Source organism: Mauremys mutica, chromosome 10 (assembly GCF_020497125.1).
Source record: "Mauremys mutica isolate MM-2020 ecotype Southern chromosome 10, ASM2049712v1, whole genome shotgun sequence".
NCBI classification, from domain to species: domain Eukaryota; kingdom Metazoa; phylum Chordata; order Testudines; family Geoemydidae; genus Mauremys; species Mauremys mutica.
Window position 1 is genome coordinate 16,264,160 of NC_059081.1, and position 25,420 is coordinate 16,289,579.

Genomic DNA, 25,420 nt, shown 5'->3' on the forward strand with positions numbered 1-25,420 from the left:
AGGGGATATGGGTAGATAACAATGGAGAGGGACACTAAGTTAAAGACACTTAAACCATCTGGGTCCATCTTTCATTCACCTGCTTGTCCTGGGAGTATGAGTACCTGCCATAAAACACCTGTGGCCCTGTGTCTCTGAGCCTGGGGTCAGCTACCTCTCAGGCTTGAGTTGCAGGACCAAAACTAGCAGTGTAGACATTTGGGTTTGCGCTGGAGCCTGGGTTCCAGCCCAAGCATCTATACTGCAATTTTACAGCCCCACACCTAGAGCCCCATGAACCTGAACCAGTGGACTCAGGACAGCCATGGTTGTACCAAGGGTCTTCTATTGCAGTGAAGACCATACCCTAAGTCAACTGGGTAAACGATACAGTGGTGTAGGAAAGACTATCACAAAATGGAGTTCTTATTAAATGTGTTTTGCACTACATGTCCTACCTTAAAAGCAATTTTAGATTTCACACACACAACACCGGGTATTAGCCAGTGTGTAAGGCACTTGTTGATGAACACATTAGACCAATGGTGCCCAACCTTCTTACACAGGAGGGCCACATAAACCTAAGAATGAGCGTGTGTAGGCAAAGCCGATTCTACCTATTTTAATAAAGTTTCAAGTCACCTGTATTGATTTATATTTTAAGTTCAACTTGCTTCATGTGTAGATAGACAATACTGTACCTACCTTGTTTCGATTTATCCTCTTGTGTAAACCAAAATGTTGTAAACAGCCTAACAAAATGCTAATGAATTAGCTGTTAGTATATTGTGTTGAAGCAGGCTGCGGGCCTTATGAAATGCTGCTCCGGTGTGCCATGTACAGCCTGCAGACTGTGCACCCCTACATGACACTATTGGCTAGCCTCTTCCCTTTCTCAGAAATCCTAGAGGGATTTCTGCTATTTTTCAATGCAGATGTGTTAACAGATATTAATTTAAGCAACGGTAGTTTATTTCCTGAACCCAATTCAGGCAGCATATACCTCTTAACAGTATTCTGTTATTGGCTGGATGGGTTTCAGGCTGAAATAGGGAAAGTATCATTCTTGTTTGCAAAATACAGTAAAATAAAGCCTCAAAAGCTACAGGTACAACTGAACTTCACTTTTCTGCCAGACAACAGTACAACTATGGCTGTACATACAGCTTTACCTTGAAGACTAGAATGATTGAAGCATGCAACTTGCTATTGCCCGGCTGCAGTAGAGAATGAAAATTCTAGAACACCTGCCACTCTCATGTAGGGCCCTACCAAATTCACATAAGAACAGCCATACTGGGTCAGACCAAAGGTCCATCTAGTCCAGTATCCTGTCTTCTAACAGTGGCCAATGCCAGATGCCCCACAGGATATGAACAGAACAGGTAATCATCGATATAATCCTCTGTCACCCATTCCCAGGTTCTGGCAGAGGCTAGGGACACAATCCCTACCCATCCTGGCTAATAGCCATTGATGGACCTATACTCCACAAATTTATCTGTTTATCTATTTATGAATTGAAGGTCCATTATGGTCAATTTCACAGGATTTTAAAAATCATAACTTTCACACTGAGGTGGGGGGGGGGTCGCAAAGTTATTGTAGAGGGGGTTGCGGTACTGCTACCCTTACTTCTGTGCTGCTGTTGGCAGAGGCACTGTTGGCAGAGCTGGGTGGCCAGAGAGCAGCAGCTGCTGGCCGGGAGCCCAGCTCTGAAGGCAGAGCCGCCACCAGCAGCAATGCATAAGTAAGGGTGGCGTGGTATGGTATTGCCACTCTTACTTCTGCGTTGCCTTCAGAGCTCGGCGGCTGGAGAGCAGTGGCTGTTGGCCAGGCACCCATAGCTCAGAAGGCAGCACCCTGCCAGCAGCAGTGCAGAAGTAAGAGTGGCAATACTGTGACACCCCCCGCAACTCCCTTTTCGGTCAAGACCCCCAGTTTGAGAAATACTGGTCTCCCCTCATGAAATCTTTATAGTATAGGGTAAAAGCACATAGAAGAACCACATTTCATGGGGACAGACCAGATTTCATGGTCTGACACACATTTTTCATGCCCATGACTTTGGTAGGGCCTACTCATATGGCAGTTTACTTCCTCAAAGTGCTGGAGAACATTAATCCTTACAATATACATGAGATGTATATAATCCATAATTGTATAGATTGGCAAACAGAGAAGTTAAGTGAATTTCCCAAGGACAAACACAGAGTTAATGTAAGAGCTTGGAATAGAACTCAAGCTTCCATCTCCAGGTACTATGCTCAGGCCTCGAAGTAAACCCTGGAAGCCAAGTTGAATGTTTTTGCACTAATATCATTAACCAATGAACAAAGCACATAGAAATTATAGCAGTTGTCAGGAGAGAATAGGAATTGTACCTAGCATTTTATTCAAAAGATAAAGATAATTTTATATCATGATTGTTTAACAGTTTCTTATTTTGCTTCCAGATTCTGTTTATTTTTAGCTGCTGCACATGAAATGTTTTAGTAATAGTTGTAAAAATGCCTTTCCATATTTATCCTCATTTTCTGGAAAGAACTCTCTCATTTGTCATGCTCTCTCTTCTCTTTCAAGTGACTGAAAGATATCACATCTAAACGTTCATCTCTTTCCTCTACCCTTGATTTCGAGTGTCTCCATTTTTCATTTCAGTGGAGAAAAAAAATCAAGTAAAAAGATCTCCCTCTTGTGGTCTTCTGTGTAAACTGGTTTAACTAAATTTGTGAGTCCAGCAGAAAATCCTACTGCTACACATTCTTTAGAAAGATTTCCCTGTATTTTCTGTGTTCAAACATTAACAGAAATTGCAGATCACATTAAATACACTCAACTTCTTTCTAGAAACTATAAAAACTTGAGCTTCATTTTACTTTTGCACATAAGCTATGAAAATTGAAAAAAGGCAATGCTGCCTCTGAAATGAAATGAAAAAAAAGTAGCAATAAGCTATGGAGATGAATAAAGACCAAATACTGAGATGTATAGACTGATTAATTTAGATGACGCCACACAAATTTCAGTTCTAAAAGTTTCATTTTAGTTTGAACAATGCACATAGTGATCTCTATCTTGCAAACTAGCTGAGGTGTGTATGAAGATTTCATGCAATGTGATCAACAAAGCCTCACACAAATATAAAAAGAAATGTTGTGCCTTTATTGGAATGGTGTTAGGCTTTAAAATACACCACTTTCGATAATGGGATTATTTGTTTTTTCATTAGAAATGACACTACGGAACTGCAATACTGGTCCAACAGTCTTGTCTTTACTTTTGTTTTTTTAAGCAAGAAATAGAATGAAAATGCACCGAGTAATCAGAAAGCACTAGCAGGCATCGGTTAACCCAAGATACTAGCTTCTTTGTTCCAAAAGCACTTCCAAAGTTGGAACCGAGGATTTAGATTGGTCATAATTTGCAATAACTAGAGTCACATGAGTAAGCTTCATGTGCCCAATATATATATTTTTTAATTTACCATTAAGTTGGTCACTGGTATTTTTTCCTCAAATATTACAGTTTTTCTTTAATTGATATTTCTCCTCAAAGTATAAAAAAGTATGAAATATAAACAAGTTCTTGCATTGTACACATGTAAGAGTACAATTGAAGCATTAGAGAGCTGATTATCTATCTACACACCGTCAAATCCCATCAAATCTTGGATAATTCATTAATATACAAAATATCAGGGCACAGAAAGAACTAAAACCCACTTCTTTGTTTTGTTACGCACAGGTTCAAATATTCAATCTAAAGAAAAACACTTTTAATTATTTTGGCTTTCCACTATATCCGCATATTGAGACACTTATTAAAATATTCCTGTTTAATTGTGTTTGGTCTTTTTCTTATTGTCAAGTCATGTTTGTTATCTTAATACCCGCCATCCAGACAAACAAGTAATCAGAAAGACCCTCCTTTTCCCCCATTCCCTAGCCCTGACCCCTCTCAGGTCAGTTTTAAGACATGACTCCAAACACTGGGTTGTGACGACAGATGCTAGGACCAATCTCTTCATAATCTTTTTTGGTGTGGCATACTTGGTAGAACTCAGGCTGGAAAAGAGGAAACAAAAAGTCAGATGCTCTGCTTGCATTTCAACTATATGTAAATCTCAATAATAACTGGGAAAAGGTATACTGAATTTGGAAACTATATTTGGTTTTGAATTACTGCTAAACAAACCCATACAACAGACATCACATTTTGCCATAAAGTCAAATACAGTATTGAATACTCAATTAGAATAATGTAACTATTATAAACAAATACATTTAATGACACTTGGTTGTCATTTGCTCCTTTAAATCTTTAAAGTCTTCATTAGACTCAACAGGGTTTATATTTGCTGCCCCAAATACATCAGTAGGTGTTATGAATGTGCATCAAGGATAAAGTAGGATTCAAAAGTGTACCTAGAATGACTGAACCATGTTAAGTTTTATAACCAACTTACTGTGGAAGCCAGCATTGATCCTCCAAACCAAACTGCATATCTTTGCATATGATGCGTAATGACTTGTACATCAATAGGTTTGGGCTACAAAGGAAAACAAAATGAATACAATTAAAACTTGCCATTACTAATGATACTAAATAGAGTGTACATTTTTCTTTACAGATCTAAGTTTAGTGCTCATAATTAAATCGTTTCTTAAACATAGCGTGTATATGTGCACTATGCTATGTTTACACAACTATCACACACCTATTATTCCCCCAAATAAAAACTATTTTAAAAGTTAATTTTCAAATTTCATGTGGTGATTCCACCTAAACATAATCATAATAAAGACCAGAAAATTCCTATCTGAGATGTGTGTCATCACATCATAATCTACAGCCACAGCTTTTCCTTTTCTAAATTAGATCACCCACAAAGAAGCATCTTTTCACACAAAACATACAAATTGTAATGCCAAACATCCGAGTGGTTAGAAACGGATGTTTCCTCACTATCTGGAGTATTGGTGTTGCAGGAAATAGTGCGTATGATGTAGTTTGACAATGATGGGTATATTTGGGTTTGTTGTGAGTGTGTGTTGGGTGTGAGTGCATGTAGTTGATTGAAATTTAGCAAGTGTGGTAGGTAACCTGAGGAAATAAAGGTGTGGGGGGGGGGGGGAGAGATTTATTGGAGGGAAGCGAGGTGCTGTGGTTCTGTGAGTGTTTCAAGCCATCACTGCAGGTAAGTTTAATCATTTTGAAAAGTTATTGTTTGCAACTACTAATAGTGTTATTTAAAATGATGCAATAAGGAAGTCTGATGTGTTTTGTTTTTTCAATAATTGATTTACTGTCGGGGAGAACAAAGGGCCTAGGAGCTGGTCTAGGATGGAGTCCAATATCTCTGTGCTGAGGCATCCATGATTGAAAGGATGCACTAGGACATTAAAGCAACAGTGCCATGGGGAAACCCTAGCTGTAGCAGGGCTTTGGCACAGAATCTGTGGTTCCACCAGTGCTGATGGTGTGTCAGAGTCAAGGCAGCAGCGCTGGAAAAGCTAAGAGTCTCTGCAATTATGTAATCATTGCTTGAAACACTCCCGGAATCACAGCACCTCCCTCCAATATCTCTCTCCCTCCACGGGCAGTGGGTATCGTAGGCAAGAGTAGGCTGTGCCTTCCTACATAGCCCAGTGTGGCCCCACCCACACTCCACCTCCAGGCCAGGCCCCCTCCTGCAGTTCCCAGTCTAGAGTGCTCTGCCTGGCTGGCGTGCCTCCTGCAGGAAGTCAGGGTGGCTGGTGCTGGGGCCACGCCAGGGGTGCTCTGGGCTCCTGGGGGGAAGGAGGGAGCATAAGGGGGGCCAGGGCCTTGGGCACAAGGGGAGGGGCTGGGGACTAGCCTCCCTCAACAGCCGGGTCACCAGCCACCCATGTCTCCCTCCCTCTCTCGCACAGTCCCACCTTATTTCCTCAGATTACCACACTTGCTAACTCCCATCTTTACAAACCCTTCAGTCATGTCCCCATGGCTCTCATTGCTTATGTCCTTCATGCCCTTTGCTACTGAGGCCTGGTTTACATTGGTGAAAGGGAGGGCGAGCTAAGTCAGTCTAAGTTACGCAACTTCAGCTACGAAAATAGTGTAGCTGAAGTCAACGTACTTAGAGCTACTTACCGCAGTGTCTTCACTGCAGTAGGTCGACTGCTAACACTCCCCTGTCGACTCCACCTATGCTTCTCGCTCCAGTGAAGTACCAGAGTCGATGGGAGAGTGCTCAATTTATCATGTCTTCACTAGACGAGATAATATCGACCACCGCTGGATCAATTGCTCTGAGGGCAAGTGTAGACCTGCCCTTAGTCTACCTCCCTGGCTCCCCAGAGATATATGAAGATCACTACAGATGACTCAGACATGCAATGTCAAACAGAAAGCAGTTGACTGATTCAAGCAGTTCTGTCAGCTAGTCTTAGCGAAAACTCCATTAGGTTATTTTCAATCAGGGGAATACGTGTGCGCGTGTAATTTTAAAATTTCAGAAATAGGTCCTGAAGAAGAGCTCAATGTAAGTTCAAAAGCTTGTCTCCTTCACCAACTGAAGTTGGTCCAATAAAAGATACTACCTCACATACCTTGTTTCTCTAATATCCTGGACCCAACACAGCTGCACCAATACTGAAAACATTATTAGAATGTGTAAGAGATGCTTAGTGTTTGTAAGGACAGTAATATAGCTAGAGTAACCCAAAGAAATATAAGACGTATCCAACAAATGCTGCACTGAAGTCAGATTTAGGGCCCAATTTTGAAAAAACACCCACAAAGAACAGACATTCAATTTACCTCACATTTTCCCCAGACATTTTTTGTTGTTTTTTTGGTTTACAAAAAGGTCAAGGTCAGCATCTCATCAGTAGGCTGGAGTGCCCTCTCCCCATAACACGAGTAAGGCCTATCCCCTATGGGAGAGGGAGGGTGTGTCTACACTTCAATTAAAAACCTGCTATGGCCTATGCCAGCTGACTTGGGCTAAGGGGCTATTAATTAAAGCGTACATCTTTGGGCTCAGGCTGGAGCCTGGGCTGTAGGACCCTGCGAGGTGGGAGGGTCCCAGAGCTTGGTCTGCAGCCCAAGTCCTAACATCTACTCCGCAATTAAACAGCCCCCCTGAGCCCGAGCCCCAGGAGCCCAAGTCAGCTGGCACCAGCCAGCTGCGGGTGTCTAATTGCAGTGTAGACATACACTGAAATTTCTACAGCTCATGACTGCAGCAAGGGATGGGCAGCCCAGCTGTGAAGCAAGGGAAGTACTGTGTGGCGACTATTCTCAGGAGTCCCTTACAGTACATTAATCCTTGTTAAAATAATCTAGAAGATCGTTATATAAAAGAATCAACTTTAGTTCAAAATGATAACAAACGGAAGAGTGTCATTGCAGTAATTTGTTACTTAAGACCTAGAATTTCAAGAATAAAAAGAAATATTCATGACTCATGAACATTAGTTTAATGTATTGGCTAAGGAAACAAACCTTCAGTCTGCCACCACTCAGTTCCTCACTGAGTTTCAGCCGGGCATCAACAGTTCTTTTCAAATCTCGTTGTAAACGGCGACCAAAGTCCCTGAACATGGTCGAACCTCCAGAGAGGACAATATTCTATAATGAATATGCATATACATTAGAAATAGGTCATTAATTAAGACTATCAAAAGTTAGTTATTAGTCTTGGACATAAGAGTGAAGACAGAGGCTGATTATTATAATTATATTAAGGGTGCTTCCTGTTTACAAGGACTCGGACCTAAATATTTGACTGATTAGTGATTTCAGGTGCCTCCATTTTTGGGTACTCTATTGGAGAGAGGTTACCAGGGATTGATTGATTTTCAGAAGTTGGATACTTAGCATTTCTGAATATCAGACCTCTTTAGCGTATCAATGTAGGCACCCAAAATTGAGGAATCCAGAATTACCAGTCATTCTAAAAATTAGCTCCTCAGTATTTATTCAGTCCTGGACATGGATATTCAACCTCTGGTCACCAATTTGACATGGCTTTTTACGTTATTACACAGAATATTTTAAATCATTCAAATTTTAAAATGCTAGATAAAAATACCACCCAAATTGGGCTGTTACTCTGAAGAAAGGTAAATTGTTAAAAAAAAAAAAGTTTTAAAATCCCTTTGATCCCTACCATCATCTTTTCTTTCCCTCATCTTTTTTTCCATTTTTAACCCTTTTCCTCCTTCTCTTTTTAAACAGTATTACAATCCTGAAACATTAAAATAGATTAAAATGTTCAAACTGCAATTTGGTTAAAATTAAGCTGTTAGTGAAAATGTTTTCACTTTGAGTGGTCTTCTGTATGTTAGACCCAATGAAAATGGAGTTTGCTTTTAATTAAAAACTACCACCAAGTCTATAATAACTATTTCAGTATAAAAAGATGACATCTATATCTAGTAAAGGACATGCATGTTTGGACCCCACTGAAACAAAACTATTTTAAAATAACTTCACTCTTACTGACCTTATACAGAGGACGTCTAACATCAATAGGACAATTCTGAATAACTTCATCTACTACTTCTGAAATGGGTTGTGTGAAGTCAGGATTAGCAAACTAAAATCAGAAGTCAAATTGAATATTAAAAACAGCTGTAATTAGGTTGCTAACACCATAATTTTAAAACAATATACTTTAAAAATCTTGCTGTTTAATTCAAAGAACAAGAATCCAAGTGCAATTTGAAACAGCAGTAATTATCTTCTGGCTTTTAGAAGCAAACCTCCTTTTCTTGACCTACTATGTGTATGCAGGTTACTCAGGGGATCCCAGGAAAGTGAGAAAAGAAAGAACTCAATTAAACTTGAAAAAGAAGAAAGCTCATTAGTAATAGGGAGTCAGAGTACTTGAGAGCAACATGCAATAGAAAGAGAGAAACAGGAAAATTCAAGATTAATCCCAGACACGTCCTTAATTGAAAAAGCAGTGTTAGTATATGCAGAAGTAAACAGGAAGGATATGCTGAGTGGTTTCCCCGCTTCCCCCTCTCCTGCACATTCACAAATGGAAAACGGTCAAGTCAAATGCTGCACCATTTATACCAAAACAGAAGAAGGGGGGAAATAAATGAAGCAAACCATCTTATTGCACTACATGTGCAACTGTTAACTAATACGAGAAACAGAAACCTGAGTATTTATTTTAATGGCCATTTAGTAAAAGGTTAAAAAAAAGAAACAAGCGATTATTTTTTTTTCCATTTTGCCAATTGTTCTCTTGTACTGCTTTTGTAACTTTAACGATTCTTTTGCAACAGTTCAAAGACCTCCCAACCTTCTCAGATACTCAGTACTGAAGCATACAGTTTAACTCAGAATGAGGAAGTGGCCATGACAACAGAATAAAGAGAGAGAAGGGACTGAGGAAGAAATAGGTACAGTTATTCCTATCTGCTTTTTCTAAAATGACACTGAAAACAGGGCTAGTGGCACAGAATTGGAAGTGGGAGGGGAAAATTTTTAATGAAATGAAAATTGGTATTTTAAATGACTAGACAGAACCATGCACAATGGGTAAGAAGAAATTTAATTTTAAAAGATAAATGCTTAGCAAGAAGGAGAGGAACAATAACCCATATTAGCAATCCAATTATTTAAAACGTTCTAGGGTTATACTGTGTTTGACTGCTCAAGTGCTATAATTTGTATACTGAAAGGTTACCCAATATCAAGAAGTAAAACTCACTCGCTTTTTAAAACAGCAATTATCTACTTTAAAAGGTAAACTGAGATTTGAAAGATATGAAAACTTGCCTATGTATTTAGATTTTAGTGTATCAATTTTAAACTGCTGTTCTACATCTTAAATTGAAAAAAATCTGAAGACCACTATAATTCACACCAACTTACCTCAGGATGAAAGAAGATCTCCGGCCCCAGGAATCTCTCATAGCCAACATCAATGGTGAATTCTTTCTTTGAAATTGCATTGATTCCAGTATATTGTTTAATCCATTTTGTACCATCTGTGTCATACTTGTTAAATTCTTTTACTAAATCAGGGCAGACATAACTAAAGCGCTCCTGAAAATTAAATATACACATTTGTAGAAATCTTCTCCAACAAAGTAGAAAAAAATGGTATGTACTTACAATATGGAGCTGTTTGAGCCCAATTAAATATAGTACAAATAAGGCTCCTTTTTAAAAATGGTTCAGGCTCTTGGAAAGAGTTGGAAGCTGATAAGTAGCTACACAGTAGAGTACAAAAAAAAAATAGTTCAAGTGACATTATGTACAATTAAATAATTTTAATCATTTCTATGCATCACTAGGAGCAAGTAGCATGCTTTGATGGGCTAAGTTGGTTTTGATTCCATTTTTCCTAAAATTTCGACACTAATGAAAAATGAGTACTAAATGTATAATGTACTTAATAGCTGAACATCCTTCAGTGGATCAGTTACAACAGGTTTGTACTGAGGGAAAAAGACAGCTGCCTATGCAGACGAAATCATAAGGACATAAGAATGGCCATTCTGGATTAGTATCCTGTCTTCCGACATTGGCCAATTCCAGATACGTCAGGGGGAAATCATTGAGTGATCCATTCCCTGTCATCCAGTCCCATCTTCAGAAACTTAGGGGCAGTCAGAGCACAGGGTTGCATCCCTGACCATCTTGGCTAATAGCCATTGATGGAACTATCCTCCAAGAAATTAAATAATTCTTTTTTGAACCCAGTTATAGTGTTGGTCTTCACAACATCCCCTGGCAACAAGTTCCACAGGCTGACTGTGCATTGTGTGAATTAAAAAAAAGATAAAGTCATTATGGCTTTTCATTTTACAGATAGCACCAGGAGAGTTTCCAGTTAAGAATTACAATAGTTACGTCTCAGGGGAAAAGATGGTTCTAGACTGACATTGGTATATTAATATGTTATACTTTAGGTATTTAAATATCACTTATATTCTTATTTAGAAAAAGATATTTAAGAAGGGAGTCATTTTTAATAATACATTTATACTGTAGTATAACTTTGCCATTCATGAATTTTCATTTTACCTTCACTGCTTTAGCAGTTTCCAAGGATTGCTCAGGAGGAATTCCTACTTCTCGCTCTCTCAGCAGTTGCTGAATGAAGTATGTTATATCTCGTCCTGCAATTGGAATATGTTTGATACAGCTGCCAATCACATAGCCTTCAGCCTGGAAGTAACATTAATTTGGAGAAGGAGAAAGAAATGCCTTCCATCAGCTTTACAGTTATTTATTAAAGCATATAGAGTGCAATTCTGAAAATACTTATTCATATCCTTACACTTCTTCACTACCACAATTCAGATTTATCAGAGTTACACTTACACACACAATCCCTCTCATAATCTTGTCCCCTTGATGGAGCCTGGAGGACATTCCCATTATTCATAGCTCTTTATTCTCCATTTCTGAGGCCCTGCATTTGGTTACCATTCTTACAGGCGACAGAGACCAGACATATCCATTCTGTCAGCACTTAAAGTAACAACTTCTTACTCTCTATATTTGCTCCTTAAGCCAGATAGAGTGAGTGCCATTGCATGATGGGAGGCATTCCCTCACCCATTACTGTTCAACAGCACTCAAGAGTCGTAGGCATAAGTATGCAAGAGTTTACAATCTACACAGGCAAAAGAGATGAGAGTTTTGAAGGTCGGGAGGAGACATAACAGTCCAGCAAAGTGATCAAAATGACATCTAGCACATCACATTGGTCCACCATTTTTATAATTTTTCATTCCAACCTCCCTATCCCCACATGTCAGAGAAGGAAAGGGGAGGCAGGTGTTTAAGTCTATCATAAGTGATGGAATATTTGTATTCATGAGGATTAATTTGTAAATTGCATACGTTTTAAGAGGAGATTAAGCTTCCTTTTTGAATTTTGGTAAATTTAAATCAGAAGACTTAATGATTCTATTATCTGATATACTGTTTGTACAGCATATGCACTACTCTTTACAGTATTTAAGATTTGAAATGTCTTAACTTTTCCAAGTTCTGCATCATTTCTGAAATTTTAATGAGCTAAAACATTTAAGTAGCAAACCCACACTTAAAACGTGTATTTTTAACTAAAAATGATCAAAATGAATATTCACATGTATGTCTGTCCCATTGTGGAGATTACATTTTCATCTATCAATTCCTTTTCCTCTACTTACATGTTTTAACTACAACAAAAGCCATCTCCCATATCAGTGTTCTCTTCAGCAAAGTTACAATGCGTGATAATATTACATTATGCGGCTTTGATATTTTGAAGTATACTTACCACAGGAATAACATGAGTAACACCATCTCCACTGTCTATAACTGTGCCAGTCAATGTCCGTTCTCCTACCTGTCTCGATGTCCAAGATGCAGCTAAGGCAAGGACAGCCTTGCAAAAGAGAAAGCAGAATTTGAACCTTTAGTTTTACATTGATGCATAAAGCCTATACTGAGATTCCTCTACAGCAGATGTTTTATACCCTTTGAATGAAGGTACAAAAAAAGCCAAAGTGAGTGAAGTCTATTTAAGCACAACTGAATCAAAATAACCTAAGCCCTCAATGTTTGAATACTTTTCATTTTTCCCTTATATTGAATCAAAGAATGAAACTTACAAAATTTCTTGGTCAGAGAAAAGTTAAATTCAGTATAAAAATGAGAAAAAATATGACTTTGTAACAAGTACATCTGATTTTGACAGTACTGTAGCACAAATTACCGTGTACTGAAAAGGGAATTGAAGATCTATTGCATTTTAAACAAAAGCAGTAGAATTATTAGTGTTTGGCATTTAGTTAGTTTCCTTTTATAGGCAAATACACTTATAAACTAAAGGGTAGATCAGTGGTTTTCAACCTTTTTTTCATTTGTGGACCCCTAAAAAAATCTCAAACAGCGGATCTAGCCCAGTGGTTTTCAACCTAGGGGTCCGCGGACCTCAGATTGAAAACCACTGTTCTATAACAACTACTATCTTTCACAGACCTCTTAGACATAGTCTGCGGACCCCAGGTTGAAAACCACTGGGCTAGATCCGCTGTTGTAAGCTGGCATGGTTCCACTGTTCATGGCCTATCCTGTTCTTGGCGTATTGCCACTTATTATGGTGTGTTTTCTCATGGGAAACCTGTCCTTCACGAACTGAGTTGAAACCACCAGTTAATTTTACATAATATCATTTGGCTGCTAGCTGGAGTAAGTATTTTTGACCACTATGCTGGATTTGAGCCAGTCACCCAATGAAAACCTCTGACCCAAATACCAATCTCCAAAACATCTTCAAACCAGTGGAATAATGCACAATTCTCTCACTGGGTTTAAAGATTATTTAAATTAAAGTTGAGAAAAATCATCCTTCCTTCCCTCCACTTAACAGTTGCACTCTCACCTGAACAGCAATGTACAGTCCTGGAACGTTGAAAGACTCAAACATTATCTCAGCAGTATATTCCCTATTTTCCGGAGTATTTAGTGGAGGTTCAGTCTGTGTGACAGAAGTGATTTTTAAAATCAATTCTAATCCAATACTTGCATTTATTCAGATTTTAAAAACACACCAAGAAAAGTTTTCCGGTTGTGATATTAATAATTTACCCAGGGTACAAACAGCAGGAATTCACACTGTTCTTTAAAAAGCAATCAGCAAACTGTTTAATTTAGTAAACCTATCAATTCCCATGAAGGCTAGAAATCTAATGCAAACTGCACTATAGGGATATATCAGTGTGTGTCATAATGCAGAAAAACAAAGTGATGTGAAACTCAATTCCTGCCGCAATTTACCAAGATATATTGGTATCCTCTTATCATGGGCAGTTATTTCACTGCAACATTGTATCCACTGACAGAATATAGCACTATCATCCAAAAAAAAAACTTTTGTATATTCCAAGTATTTTGATAGCCCCAATTACAAAGAAAGAACCTATTTTTTCTCAGCCATTCACCTAACTGAACATGGATTATGATGATCTATTTTCTTCTCAAAGGCAATATCAGAAGATAGTCTGATATGATCTGAATAAATTATATTAAAAAAGGAGACTGGGACAGAATACATATGATGTGCTACTATCAAACTGTGTTTGTTCTTTGAAAGTATGCATTCTGAATGTTCTCTGAGTGAGGAATATTTAAAGAAAAACATAATATTTGTTGCTATCAGTTGCTTCCGTGTAGGCATATGCTACAGTTCCAGTAGAGGAGGAATATGGACTTCAACCTGCAACCCTCATTGAAGTTGCACTGATTTCAATGAGATTCAATGTGGTTTGTTAGTGGATGGAGATACACACACTATATTCATGGAACAAACTATGGTTGTGATACTAGAGCCCTTTTCTGCGTTTACCTTTTTTATATATAAAAGTAGGGAAATTTTAAAGAAGAGTTATAAATTGGTCATGAATAAATTTAGGCTGGAAATTAGAAGAGTTTCTAACCATCAGAGGAATGAGATTCTGGAACTGCCTCCCAATAGGAGGAGTGGGAACAATTGCTTAGCTAGGTTTAAGATGGAGCTTGATGAATTCATGAATAGGATTAAACAACAAGGCGGCCTGTGACAGCAGTGAACTGATCTTAATGATCCAGAAAGTTCATTCCAGTCCTATGTTTTTAACTTCTGTATGTGTATTAAAAAAAAAAGAGTCTTGTACAAAAGACTGAAGTTGTCAAGTTGCCCACAAGTTAATTGTAGCTAAATTGTGTTGCACATTCAATTATCAAAAGCCAAGAAAAAAAGCTTAGAGCAACAGTTGTGAGGAATTAAAAAGGCTCAGACCTTGCCCCAAATCCAATCATAAAATGTCTAGAACCACACAAAGCTGCAAAACAAATCCCACTGAATAGATTTACACTCCGTGTTTCCACAGGCTCTGTAAAAAGTATGGCAACTGAAATGACACTTTAGCAACTGCATCCAAATGATACAGTAATTGTTCCGTTTTAATACAACTGCTATTAACACACAGCGCACAGACTGCTACTGCATCACTGGAGAAATACTTACCTAAAATGTAGTTTCCATCACATCACTATTCACTTCAATGGAGAGCTGTTGCAACAGAGAAAGTTTGGGGCAATAGAAATAAAGGAAGAACAGGAGTTTGTAGATCAGACACTCCTTTGGTTTTAAAGCTCATAAAAAATAAAGAAGCAACTTACAGAGAAGCAGCCAGACCAGCTTGGCTTCAACCAATGCACATGACCTTTAACCTCCTACATAGGTGGTGCAGCTTAAAGGTTTATTTACATAAAAGGTTGTGTGTGTAATAAACACAAAATTCTTACATATTCTTTCATAAACAGGAAGTAATTTATACTCACTAAAAGAAAGTAATGATCTTCCGGTTCTGCTCTTAGATATTTAAAGATAACTTGCTCCATAAACCTCTCCATCAAGTCCCAGTCTTCAACTATACCATGGCGGATAGGCCACTGTTAAAACAGATGCATCAGTATGTATTTCGAAAGTTTAAAATAAGAAGTCTGATTGACTGATTGTAACTGCAGGGGAAAAAAAGTCACTAAAAGTGGAGGCAAACTACATAGTAAGAATACTGCGCTATAAGTTCTTCCTACCCCAGAATGATTATTAATTTGAAATTCTGAAGTCTTTATAAGCACTCATCTATGCAGGAAAATAGGCAGTAAACAACTGTGCTTCACTCTCTAATTTACTTCAAAGAAAATAATCAACTTTTTTCCAAATGAAGACAAAATGTCTTGAAAGTTACCAGAAACTAGTTGAATATTAAATCACATTTTAATATCATTTTCTTTTAAAAAGTATGTTAAAAATGGAAAAATAAAGAATTCTTTACAGTTAAGCATCAATGAGAAACCATTTTACAGTGGATTTTTTAGAAGTATTAAATTAATAGAAAAGAACTATTCTTTAATACCTTTGTTGCATAAGTCGGTTTTTCTATTGCTTCATCCCCAATAAAGAAGTCTAAATCATCCACACCTTTCGTAACCCTCCTTTGTGCTTGATCAACAACTTTTGCCGATTCCTTGATTGCAATACCTTTAATAAGCAACAAATATACAAATGACATTGTAGACTGAAGTATGACAGAAGTTTCAGGATACATGAAGCTTTATATTCTGAATTCAAAGATTACAACATTGCCACCTGGAAAGAGTTTACCATTCCTAGCTTCAGTGCCGGTATAATGAGTCTGCTACAACACTTAAAATCTCATTTGAAAGGCCACCTATAATGAAACACTATTAGGATTGAATAATACAACACAGTCATGAAAACAAAATGTGAACATGCTGCAATGCTAAGCATACAATGCAGAAAAAGCGGTTACTTACCTTGTGCAGTAACTGTGGTTCTTCAAGATGTGTATCCCTGTGGGTGCTCTACTTCAGAAACACATGTGCCACTTGAGCCCTTGACTGAAGATTTTCAGTTAGCATCCATTCAGCCCATGCACGTGTCCTATGCCTCCTCATGCTATAGAGGGGTGTGTGGGCAAGCTGCCCTCAGTTCCTTCTCTACCCAAACACTCTGAAGGAACAGTCCAAACCAGAGGGGAAGGAGGGTGGGTAGTGGTGCCCGTATAGGGGGACACATCTCAAAGAACCACAATTACTGTGCAGAATGAGTAATTTTCATCAAGTAGTGTCCCTGTGGATGCTTCACTTGAGGTGACTTCCGAAGGATGGAGAAGGGAGGGTCTGATATAAAATGTATGGTATAACCTAATGTTCGACCTATTTATCTGTAGTGATCCACCTCTAGGCATGTTGGAAGTAGGCAGGGCAGTCTCCAAAGTGCAGGGAGGTGGGCTAGTAGGAACAGCTGTGAATACAGAAGTGCAGGAAGATTCAAGCCCTTGACCAATCCATCAACACTGTTGTTTTGAAGATGGCTAGGTCGTCATGGAAGGCAGTTGGGCAGCCCTTTCTCTTTAAAACTTATGTCTCTTTCTGGGGTGTTTGGTGGATCTATGGGACCTGGAAAACAGAGCAGGATGCAGTCTCTGGATAGTCTGTGACCTACTAAACCTTTTCTTATTTGTAGGTGTATATGTGCCATGGGATTGTAAAGTAGCCCTCAAGTTTGTTAGAGTGTTCAAGAACCCATCTGTGGTTTACAAGAACAGCTCTGTTGAAGAGGAGGTCCTCCATGGTGGTCTGTACTTCTCTTAGAAACCACAAGAAATGACCATGATGCCTTGTGCATAACCACCACCATAGAGATGCAACTTGTAGCAGTGTGTGAAGCATCAAAGGATGTTTGAAGCGTGGTTCGGCCACCAACTGCCGTTCTGAGATGATGAACTGGAATTGCTCCCTATGTTTTTGTGGTGCTTGAGATGCTCAATAAAAGCTTGTTATAATTTGCTAAATTATATGTCGGCATGACTGCCGGACAATCACAACCTCGAACTGCAGGGATGCTGAAGAGTAGGCCCTTGGCCCAAAGATATCCAGCCTTTTCTGGTCCTTATATGGGGTAGACTTACTGAAATACTGTCTACCCTGCTCATTTACCACATCCACCACCAGAGAATTAGGTGGGGGAGGTGGGAAAACAAAAAGAAAATAATACTTTTATCTGCCTGTTTACATGTGGGCAGAATAATGTCAGGTATCTGCCACAGCGGTATAGCTGGATCCAAGAGTACCTCATCGATGGGTAACTATTCTGGGGGTTTTACTGACTGCAGGATATCCAAAAGTTTGTGCTGTGAATTCTTGATGCCTCCTAGAGGAATTTGAAAAGTGTCAGTCATTCTTTCTGTGATCATGAAATTACTGAAAAAGTCATCGGCCTTGGATGGTGGCGGAACCATAACCACCTTGTCCAGAGATGAGGATGAAGTCGGAGTTTGAGAGGTGGCCTCCTTATCTGCCCTAGCCTCCTGTTACTCAAATGTTTCCTCCTGTCGGGGGGCTGGCTGGGGAGGAGAAAGCTGCACAACTCTGGCCCCCCCATGAGACGGTACCAGTGGTCTGGTAAATTGTCAATTGGCAGCCGGGGGTGGCAGGGAGCATAAGGAAGTAAAGGTAGCATCCAGGGTTGGTTCCATCACCATTGTTAATAAGCCCAATTTTCCCCATGATTTTCAGAGAATGGGTTCCTGAATGGATATATTGGAGAAGCTTGGACAAAGATAAAGGAGACCGATTGAAGTTGTCTTCATCCTCCGGCAATCTCATCCAAAAGAGGAGCACCCTCAGTGGAGAGTCCTGTGGTACTGGAAGATGGTAGTCCAGAGATCAGAGTCTTGGTACCAAGAGACGCTCAGTACCCATGAAGAGCAGACACTCTGGTTAATCTGTTATCAAGAAGTCCTTAGTATATCTGAACTCCTGCAGTACCAAATAGGGGATCAGTACTGAAGCAGTAGCTAAGGTCATGGTTGCCGAAGCTGATTGTGGGCTCTTATACAAAATATTAGAATGATAGAAAGCCAAGGCATGCTCAAGTTGGACATACTAGGGCTCGGTCTCAGGCTGAGGCAGGTGAGACGGAACTGAAGGTGATTTACCCCACACACCCCTATGTAGCTTTGGTGTCTGGCATGAGGGGCCAAAGGGTGCATGCACAGGTCGAACGGATACTGCTACACTGAAAAATCTCTGATCAAGAGCTCAAGGGATGCACGAGCACCTGAAGTAGAGCACTCATAGGGATACTACTCAAAGAAGCAGTTAATATTTTAGCACAGTCAAACTGGCTGTTCATTCCACCTGTTGAAGACTTGCCTCAACAGGGAATGGACTACTTTACCTCCACATTCAACTAACAACCACTCAGCAGCCAGAAAGACAGGAGAAAAAAGGAAACTGCTGCGCAATGTGCACCCACATTCAAAAGAAGACAAGATACTAAAGTGTATTAAGAATGGGATAAAGATATTTTCAGTACCATGCCATTATATAAATGGATGTTTCACTCTGAACTCTGAGTTTAGTTCTAGACACCTCATCATAAAGAGATTAACAGACCAAGAAGGGATTCAAAAACAGAATTAAAGTCAGGGGAAAAATATTTCCACAAAGAGACAAATAGGAACATTAAGATTCTTTATTTTTTAGAGAGATGGAATATGAGGGAGATATACAAAATAATGAATACTATTGAAAAGAGAAGTCAAGTATTCTTATTTACCTTCTATCATGACACAAGAATGAAATTTGGGAAGACACTTCCCTTTACAGGCACCTTCTTTATTTATTATGGGGGTTTTGCACACTGAAGCGTGAGGTACTGGCCAATATCAAAAATAGGATACTTGGTAGATAGATCATTGGCCTGATCCAGTAAGGGTATGATGCACCTGACCGTCCCCTCCAATCTTTTGCAGCTTCATTTGACTAGTTGGGTTAGCTTGCTGGTTAGCGAGTGTCTGGTAAATTTTCAACCCTGCAGATCACCTTTAAAATTAAACCTTTTCCTGAAGTCAGGTGTCATATAAACTTCCATATGTAAGTCAAAAGGTGTTCAGTTATTGGTCAATACCTAGACCTGTGAAGGATGCTGAAGCAACGTGTGAAAAATCCTAATCCAATCACTTGGGGATAGTGACTTTTGCTAATGAACAAAGGATCTTAACTGAGCACTGCTCATCATAAAAATCCTAAGGATTTACTACTGAAGCCTACTTTGTGCCTCAAAGCAGTGAAAGAAGACAAGTCAAATATCACCAGAGAAAGCATGAACCATAGAAGAGCCAAGACTGAAACGAAGAGTGAGACAGAAAAATACGAATGGTATTATATATTTATAAATTATAGTAGCTTACACATAGATGGTAAGGGGTACAGGGAGAAAAGATCCAACAGGAGTAGAACTGAGCAAATAATTCCTTTTCCTCTTCTATGGCTGAACTGGGAAAAAACATCTTTAAAATATTCAGTTTGTTTCAGATCCAAAACTGATTTTTATTCGTTTTCTTGCCAAATAAAAATAAATTATAATTATATATATATTATTGTTTTTGCAGGTTGAATGAAAGGCTCCAAATTTTGTTTCAAGAGCAAACATTTTATTTAAAAAGTGCTATTTCCAATAAATAAATAAATAAAAATCCAGGTGTTTTCTTCCTAGCCCAAACTACAATTGTTTCCATGCCCTGAAAAATGCATATATTTTGGCAGATTTACTCTCTGAAGAAATTTTTGTCCAGCTCAGATAGGAGGATGCAAGACGATCATGTGCGATGTATAAAAGGAAGAGTTGTGTCAATGCAGTATTTTTAAGAGCACTATTATAAAGCTCTTTGATACTTTAGGTTAGGTTTAAAAGGCTCTTGCTGCCCAGCAGGGGCATCTTAAAAACAGTTTTGAGACAGACACCACCACTTGCTATAAACCTCCAGAGCTTTTCAGGTTAAAGTGATTTATCGTTGCTCTAACCCAAAGGTGGGCAAACTACAGTCTGTGGGATGCTCCTGCCTGGCCCCTGAGCTCCTGGCCCTTCCCCTGCTGTTCCCCCTCCCCCCCAGCTTCTGGGTGGCGGGGCTCCAAGCTCTTGCCGGGCATCGCAGCTGCAGAGCCGTACCCTGACCCGGTGCTCTGTGGTGCGCGGTGGCATGGCTGGCTCCAGCCGGGCAGCACGGCTGCCCATCCTGGTGCTCCGGGCAGCACGGCAGTAGCACTGCCGGCCACTGGTGCTCCAGGCAGCGCGGTAAGGGGGCAGGGAGCAGGAGGAGTTGGAGAGGGGACAGAATTTGGGGTGGTGGTCAGGGGCAGGGGTGTGGCTAGGGGGCGGTCAGAGGGAATGGAACTGAGGGGTTGAATGGAAGCAGGGGTCCTGGGGCAGTCAAGGAGGAGAGGGGGGATTGGATGGGGTTGGGGGGGAAGTCAGGGGCAGGAGTTCTAGGGGAAGTCAGGGAGAAGGGGTGGTTGGATGGGGCAGGGATACTGGGGGAGCAGTCAAGAAGGAGAGGAGGGGTTGGATGGGGGTGGCGGGGAGCACTTGGGGCGGGGACAAGGGTTGGATGGGGCAGGAGTCCCAGGGGGAGGGGCTGTTGGTGGTGAGAAGCGGTGGGGGGGGGGAGGTTGGATGGGGGCAGGGGCTGGGCCATGCCTGGCTGTTTGGGGAGGCACAGCCTCCCCTAACTGGCCCTTCATAAAATTTCGGAAACCTGATGTGGCCCTCAGGCCAAAAAGTTTGCCTGCGCCTGCTCTACCCTAAAAAAAGGATGACTCCATATTTATTGCTGAATGAAACTAGCCTACATTTTGGGCTATATTTAAAAATAAAAAAAGAAGCTTTTTGTATTGTCACAAAAAGCAGTACATTGTGACAATACAAACTGGAAATTAAATCTGGGTAGTCAAAGAACCAGGTTACAATGGTGTTTGAAGATGGAAACTTCTCCAGCAATATCAGAGTAGTTGGCTTTGGTTTGTTCAGCACAAGATTGAAAAAGTTTTTAAAAGAAAGGAGGTATTTGTATCAGACTGACTTTTGTGCTCAAAAACTGATGGGGCCATTTGTTTTAAGTGTAACAACTGGAAAAATAAGAGAATGAGTATTTAAAATTTGTTTTCACACAAAAATATTTTGATATGGACACAAGAAAATAGGAGTGCTTGCACTGGAGGATATCAATTAGTTGATATTTTGAACATATATCACACAGTAAAAATCAAAGGGAAGAAAGGAATGCTTAGCTGGACATTAACAAATAGCTGGGAGACAGCAGAGAAAGAAAATGAACCAGTGAACTTCAATGGGGTTCAAAAACAGTCTTCCTGGCCAATGCAACTGGCCCAATATTTCACTTTTACTTTATTTTTCTAGCAAGTTTCCTTGTGCAGTACAGATGCATATTCAGAATTAAGCAGGAAATCTATATAAAGGAACAGTGGGAGAGAAAATCAGGAAAGAGAAGCAACTGATCAAGAGGGAAGGACTGCTGCTCGAACTGGTTATATAATAAGCATTTTTTTCCCCTAAAGAATCAAATAGAGTGCAACAGCCAATATTTAAAGTCAAAAGAAAAAAAATACAATAGCAAAGGTAGAGTGAAAGAAACTAAAAATATAGAAGCTTTTAAAAGAGCCTCATTTATTTCAGTATGAAATTATGTGCAAGTACTGCTGCAATTTATCTAATGTGGATTACCAATTCTATTTTACCCCATTTTGGGTGGTGGATTAGTTTAAACTCATGCAATTAGTGTAATTATTATATAGTTTGGCCTAAAGGACAGAGGAGGAAATAGCAGACTATGATCCTTTCATTAGCAGTCCCATTTAGACTGCAGCTATTTCCACAGGATGGCAATTTCTTTGTTTTTATATACAAGTAACGGAATTTACTCATGGATATTTAAAATCCATTTATTTCCTCAAAGATTTAACATATACCCGGTATATGTGCCACTATCCTCTTTTCTTGATGGCCTGTTAGATAATTTCCCTGCCTATCTCTTAGGTAATTCCCACTCCAATATTTAATCTCTAAAGCAGACCACTATGATCAAGTTAGAATTACTAGCAAGGAAGAAGAGATGTAGGAAGAATAAACAGAAGAAACATCTGAATATCCATGAGTGTACAAATACACGGATTAGAATATTTAAAACTTGTAAGTAGATTTATGCCCATATTTGAAGTGAAAATTCCAGCTTTAATATTATAATGCAGAAAGAATGACAAGTGGATTATTCAGTTAAAGGCATTTGTTCGGCAACATTTTCTGTAAATCCAACATTAGCTCCTAAATACTGTTCTCAACGTCCTGTTAAGAAACAGCAATTTCCACAACACATTTAAAATTAAAATTATCAAGTGAAGTAATGGGCTAGCAGTTACCAGTTTTTGGTGAAATATGCAGTGCCGACAAGGCAACATCGAAAGTGCGGGTTTAAGGGAAAAAGCAAAACTGAGGATAGCACACTGGAGATATCCATCAAGTAAATGTATTTTAAAAAGGCAAAAATGATCCAAAACAAAAAATGTGGATAGTTCCAAATTAAAAACCTACAGAGAAAAGCAATGGTTCTATAGTACTGGAGTAAAAACAGGGGAACAATAAGAAATATTAAATGCATAAACCTTAGTTTCCCAAAGTATTGTTGCCAAAAAAGTAAGACAGCCCCAACAATCCACAATATTTACTTTGCAACAACAGTTTTTAAGCACTACTGCTTCTTGGACTAGGTGATCAATGACTTGGCACCAAATCATCCAGAAGGTTAAAAGAAGGATTTCCAAAAGGAAATTAATTGAATTCTACGTTCTACTCTAGTTTGGCACCAATCACCGGGAACCCTTTCATGAAGCGGATGGAATAAATATGCAAGTTTTACATGAAAAAAAGTTAAAAAAATCAGTTTCTACAAGTACCATTTGCAAAACTTAAGTTGGGAAACTGTTAATAGAAACAATGAAAGTCTGGGGAAAATACATCAGGTCAAAAGAACTGAAGATATGATAACATACCCCAAAGTTGTAAATTAGAGTGTTTTCTTCAGTTATATATGTTCATATATTTACATGGTCTTTTACTAAGCCTACTAGAAAAGGTGAACCATACCTGTGCTACTATTACTTTAAAGCCAGCCTCCTTTACCAGCCTTTCAACTTCGAAGGCTAGATTTTTTTATTTTTATTTTTTAAATGAAGCTTACATTCTGCATAAACTGAGGCTACATCTTCAGGAAAATTAGCTAATGCCCAGGGACAAATGCTTATATTCCACTTCCAGCCCTGTGCACAGTAATTTTGCCATGTATTCCTGCTACCTTTTTAATTTTAAAAATAAATAGACCATGAACTTTAGTGCATGTGTAAACAAATGCTTACATGAAGGAATGATGAACTGTGGTTCTGTATTTCCAGCATATCCCAGTTTTGTATACCTGCAAAACAAAAGGTAAACAGGTTATGCTACTAATATTCCTATCCATACTGAGTTTAAGATACTATGTGATGATTAATGTCACAGAAATATTGGTTAAATACATTTCTTATGAGTAGTCATAAAGGCACAAACTTCCAATGGAGATGAATCAATTAAATCAAGCCTGAAACTGATGTTTTTCTAAAGTATCTTATTTTTAAAGCACAACCCTAACCTTATTTGTATACCTCAGAGAAAAACATCTTCATGAAAATAAAAAATATTTACAAAGGCATAACTCTGTGCATGAAAGGAATGTGTAATATTAAACCCCACCCTCCTATGAACATTAAGCAAGAGAAAATACAATTTCTTAAATTTTAACATTTCCTTTGTGGTTTGTTTTTTGGAGGTCTGCTAAGTATTATTCATGATAACCCACCTCCTATTCTTATGTTTTGCTGGTTACATCTCACAAGAATGGCCATACCCTGGGTCAGACCAAAGGTCCATCTAGTCCAGTATCCTGCCTTCTGACAGTGGCCAATGCCAGGTGCCCCAGAGGGAATGAACAGAACAGGTAATCATCATCAAGTGATCCATCCTGTCACCCATTCCCAGCTTCTGGCAAACAGAGGCTAGGAGTGTCAAATTATACTTATCACTGTTGAGGAATGGAGCAGCCTGTCACAGCAAGTTACTGCAAATTTGCTCTTCTCTGCCCAACATTCACCAGTTCCATAAGAACCTTTTTTATGGAGTAAAAAAACAAGTTTTTAGGCCTATGTCTACACTACCATTTATGTGGTATAAGTTATTTCGCTCAGCGGGTGAAAAAGCTACCCTTAGTGGCACAAATTACACAGACCTAAGCACCGGTTCGGACAGCACTATGTGGGCAGGAGAACATCTCCCCCCAACATAGCTATCGCCATTCGTGGGGACTGGAGTAATTAAACCCATGGGGGAAACTGTCTCCCGTCAGCATAAAGCAGCTACATTATAGAGCTTGCAGCTGCATCGCTGTAAACTCTCTAATGAAGCCATAGCCTAGGAGTCCTAGCTATAGGGAAATAAAAAAAAAAAAAAAGAAAGAAAAGACTACACTCCCCTTGCCTACAAGCCTCACTTTTGCTGACTCATTCTTGAGCAACAGTCAATGGTGATTATGTAATCAAAAGTGCTGGAGTGTCTTGTAATAGGCAGAAGTTGTTTCCCAAAGGCAGTTGATGGGAAACAATACAGATATTCAGAGTCACATATGGAATATGCAAATTTTAAAATATTTTTTACTTTATATATCCACTTTTTTTTTACTTTACATAGATGAGGAAAACTATGCATCCATACTTTCCAGATTCAATCAATCCCTATAGTGTCTTTTGGATATTAATGTTATTCACTGTACCATACATCGCTTATTGTTATTGCAATATGGTGAACTTCAGATATATCAGATATCAAAATGCCTGAAAATATTATCTGATTCTACTGAATTCGTGAAACTCAATAAACATCTTGGTTTAAAAGCATGCAAACGATTTGCTACCACTAAGAAAATTACGATATTCTTACTTTTGACGTATTGGACCAAATGATAACCTCACTGTAAGA

The 25,420-nt window shown here is 39.0% G+C and overlaps 1 protein-coding gene across 1 annotated transcript in view; it reads right to left on the reverse strand.

Annotated features, from left to right (window-relative positions):
• Nucleotides 1–3,123: 3,123 nt before the first annotated feature.
• The window catches only part of ACTR3 (actin related protein 3), a 48,284-nt gene continuing 25,987 nt past the window's right edge, over nt 3,124–25,420 (reverse strand). Inside the window, exons 2-12 of the mRNA XM_045032873.1 lie at nt 23,770–23,825; nt 15,891–16,015; nt 15,313–15,423; nt 13,373–13,468; nt 12,266–12,373; nt 11,017–11,160; nt 9,859–10,032; nt 8,474–8,566; nt 7,471–7,596; nt 4,448–4,531; nt 3,124–4,046 (exon numbers count right to left, since the gene is read on the reverse strand). Coding sequence (XP_044888808.1) covers nt 3,951–4,046; nt 4,448–4,531; nt 7,471–7,596; nt 8,474–8,566; nt 9,859–10,032; nt 11,017–11,160; nt 12,266–12,373; nt 13,373–13,468; nt 15,313–15,423; nt 15,891–16,015; nt 23,770–23,825 — 1,213 coding nt within the window. The 3' untranslated portion in view covers nt 3,124–3,950. The remainder of the gene's footprint in view (nt 4,047–4,447; nt 4,532–7,470; nt 7,597–8,473; nt 8,567–9,858; nt 10,033–11,016; nt 11,161–12,265; nt 12,374–13,372; nt 13,469–15,312; nt 15,424–15,890; nt 16,016–23,769; nt 23,826–25,420) is intronic.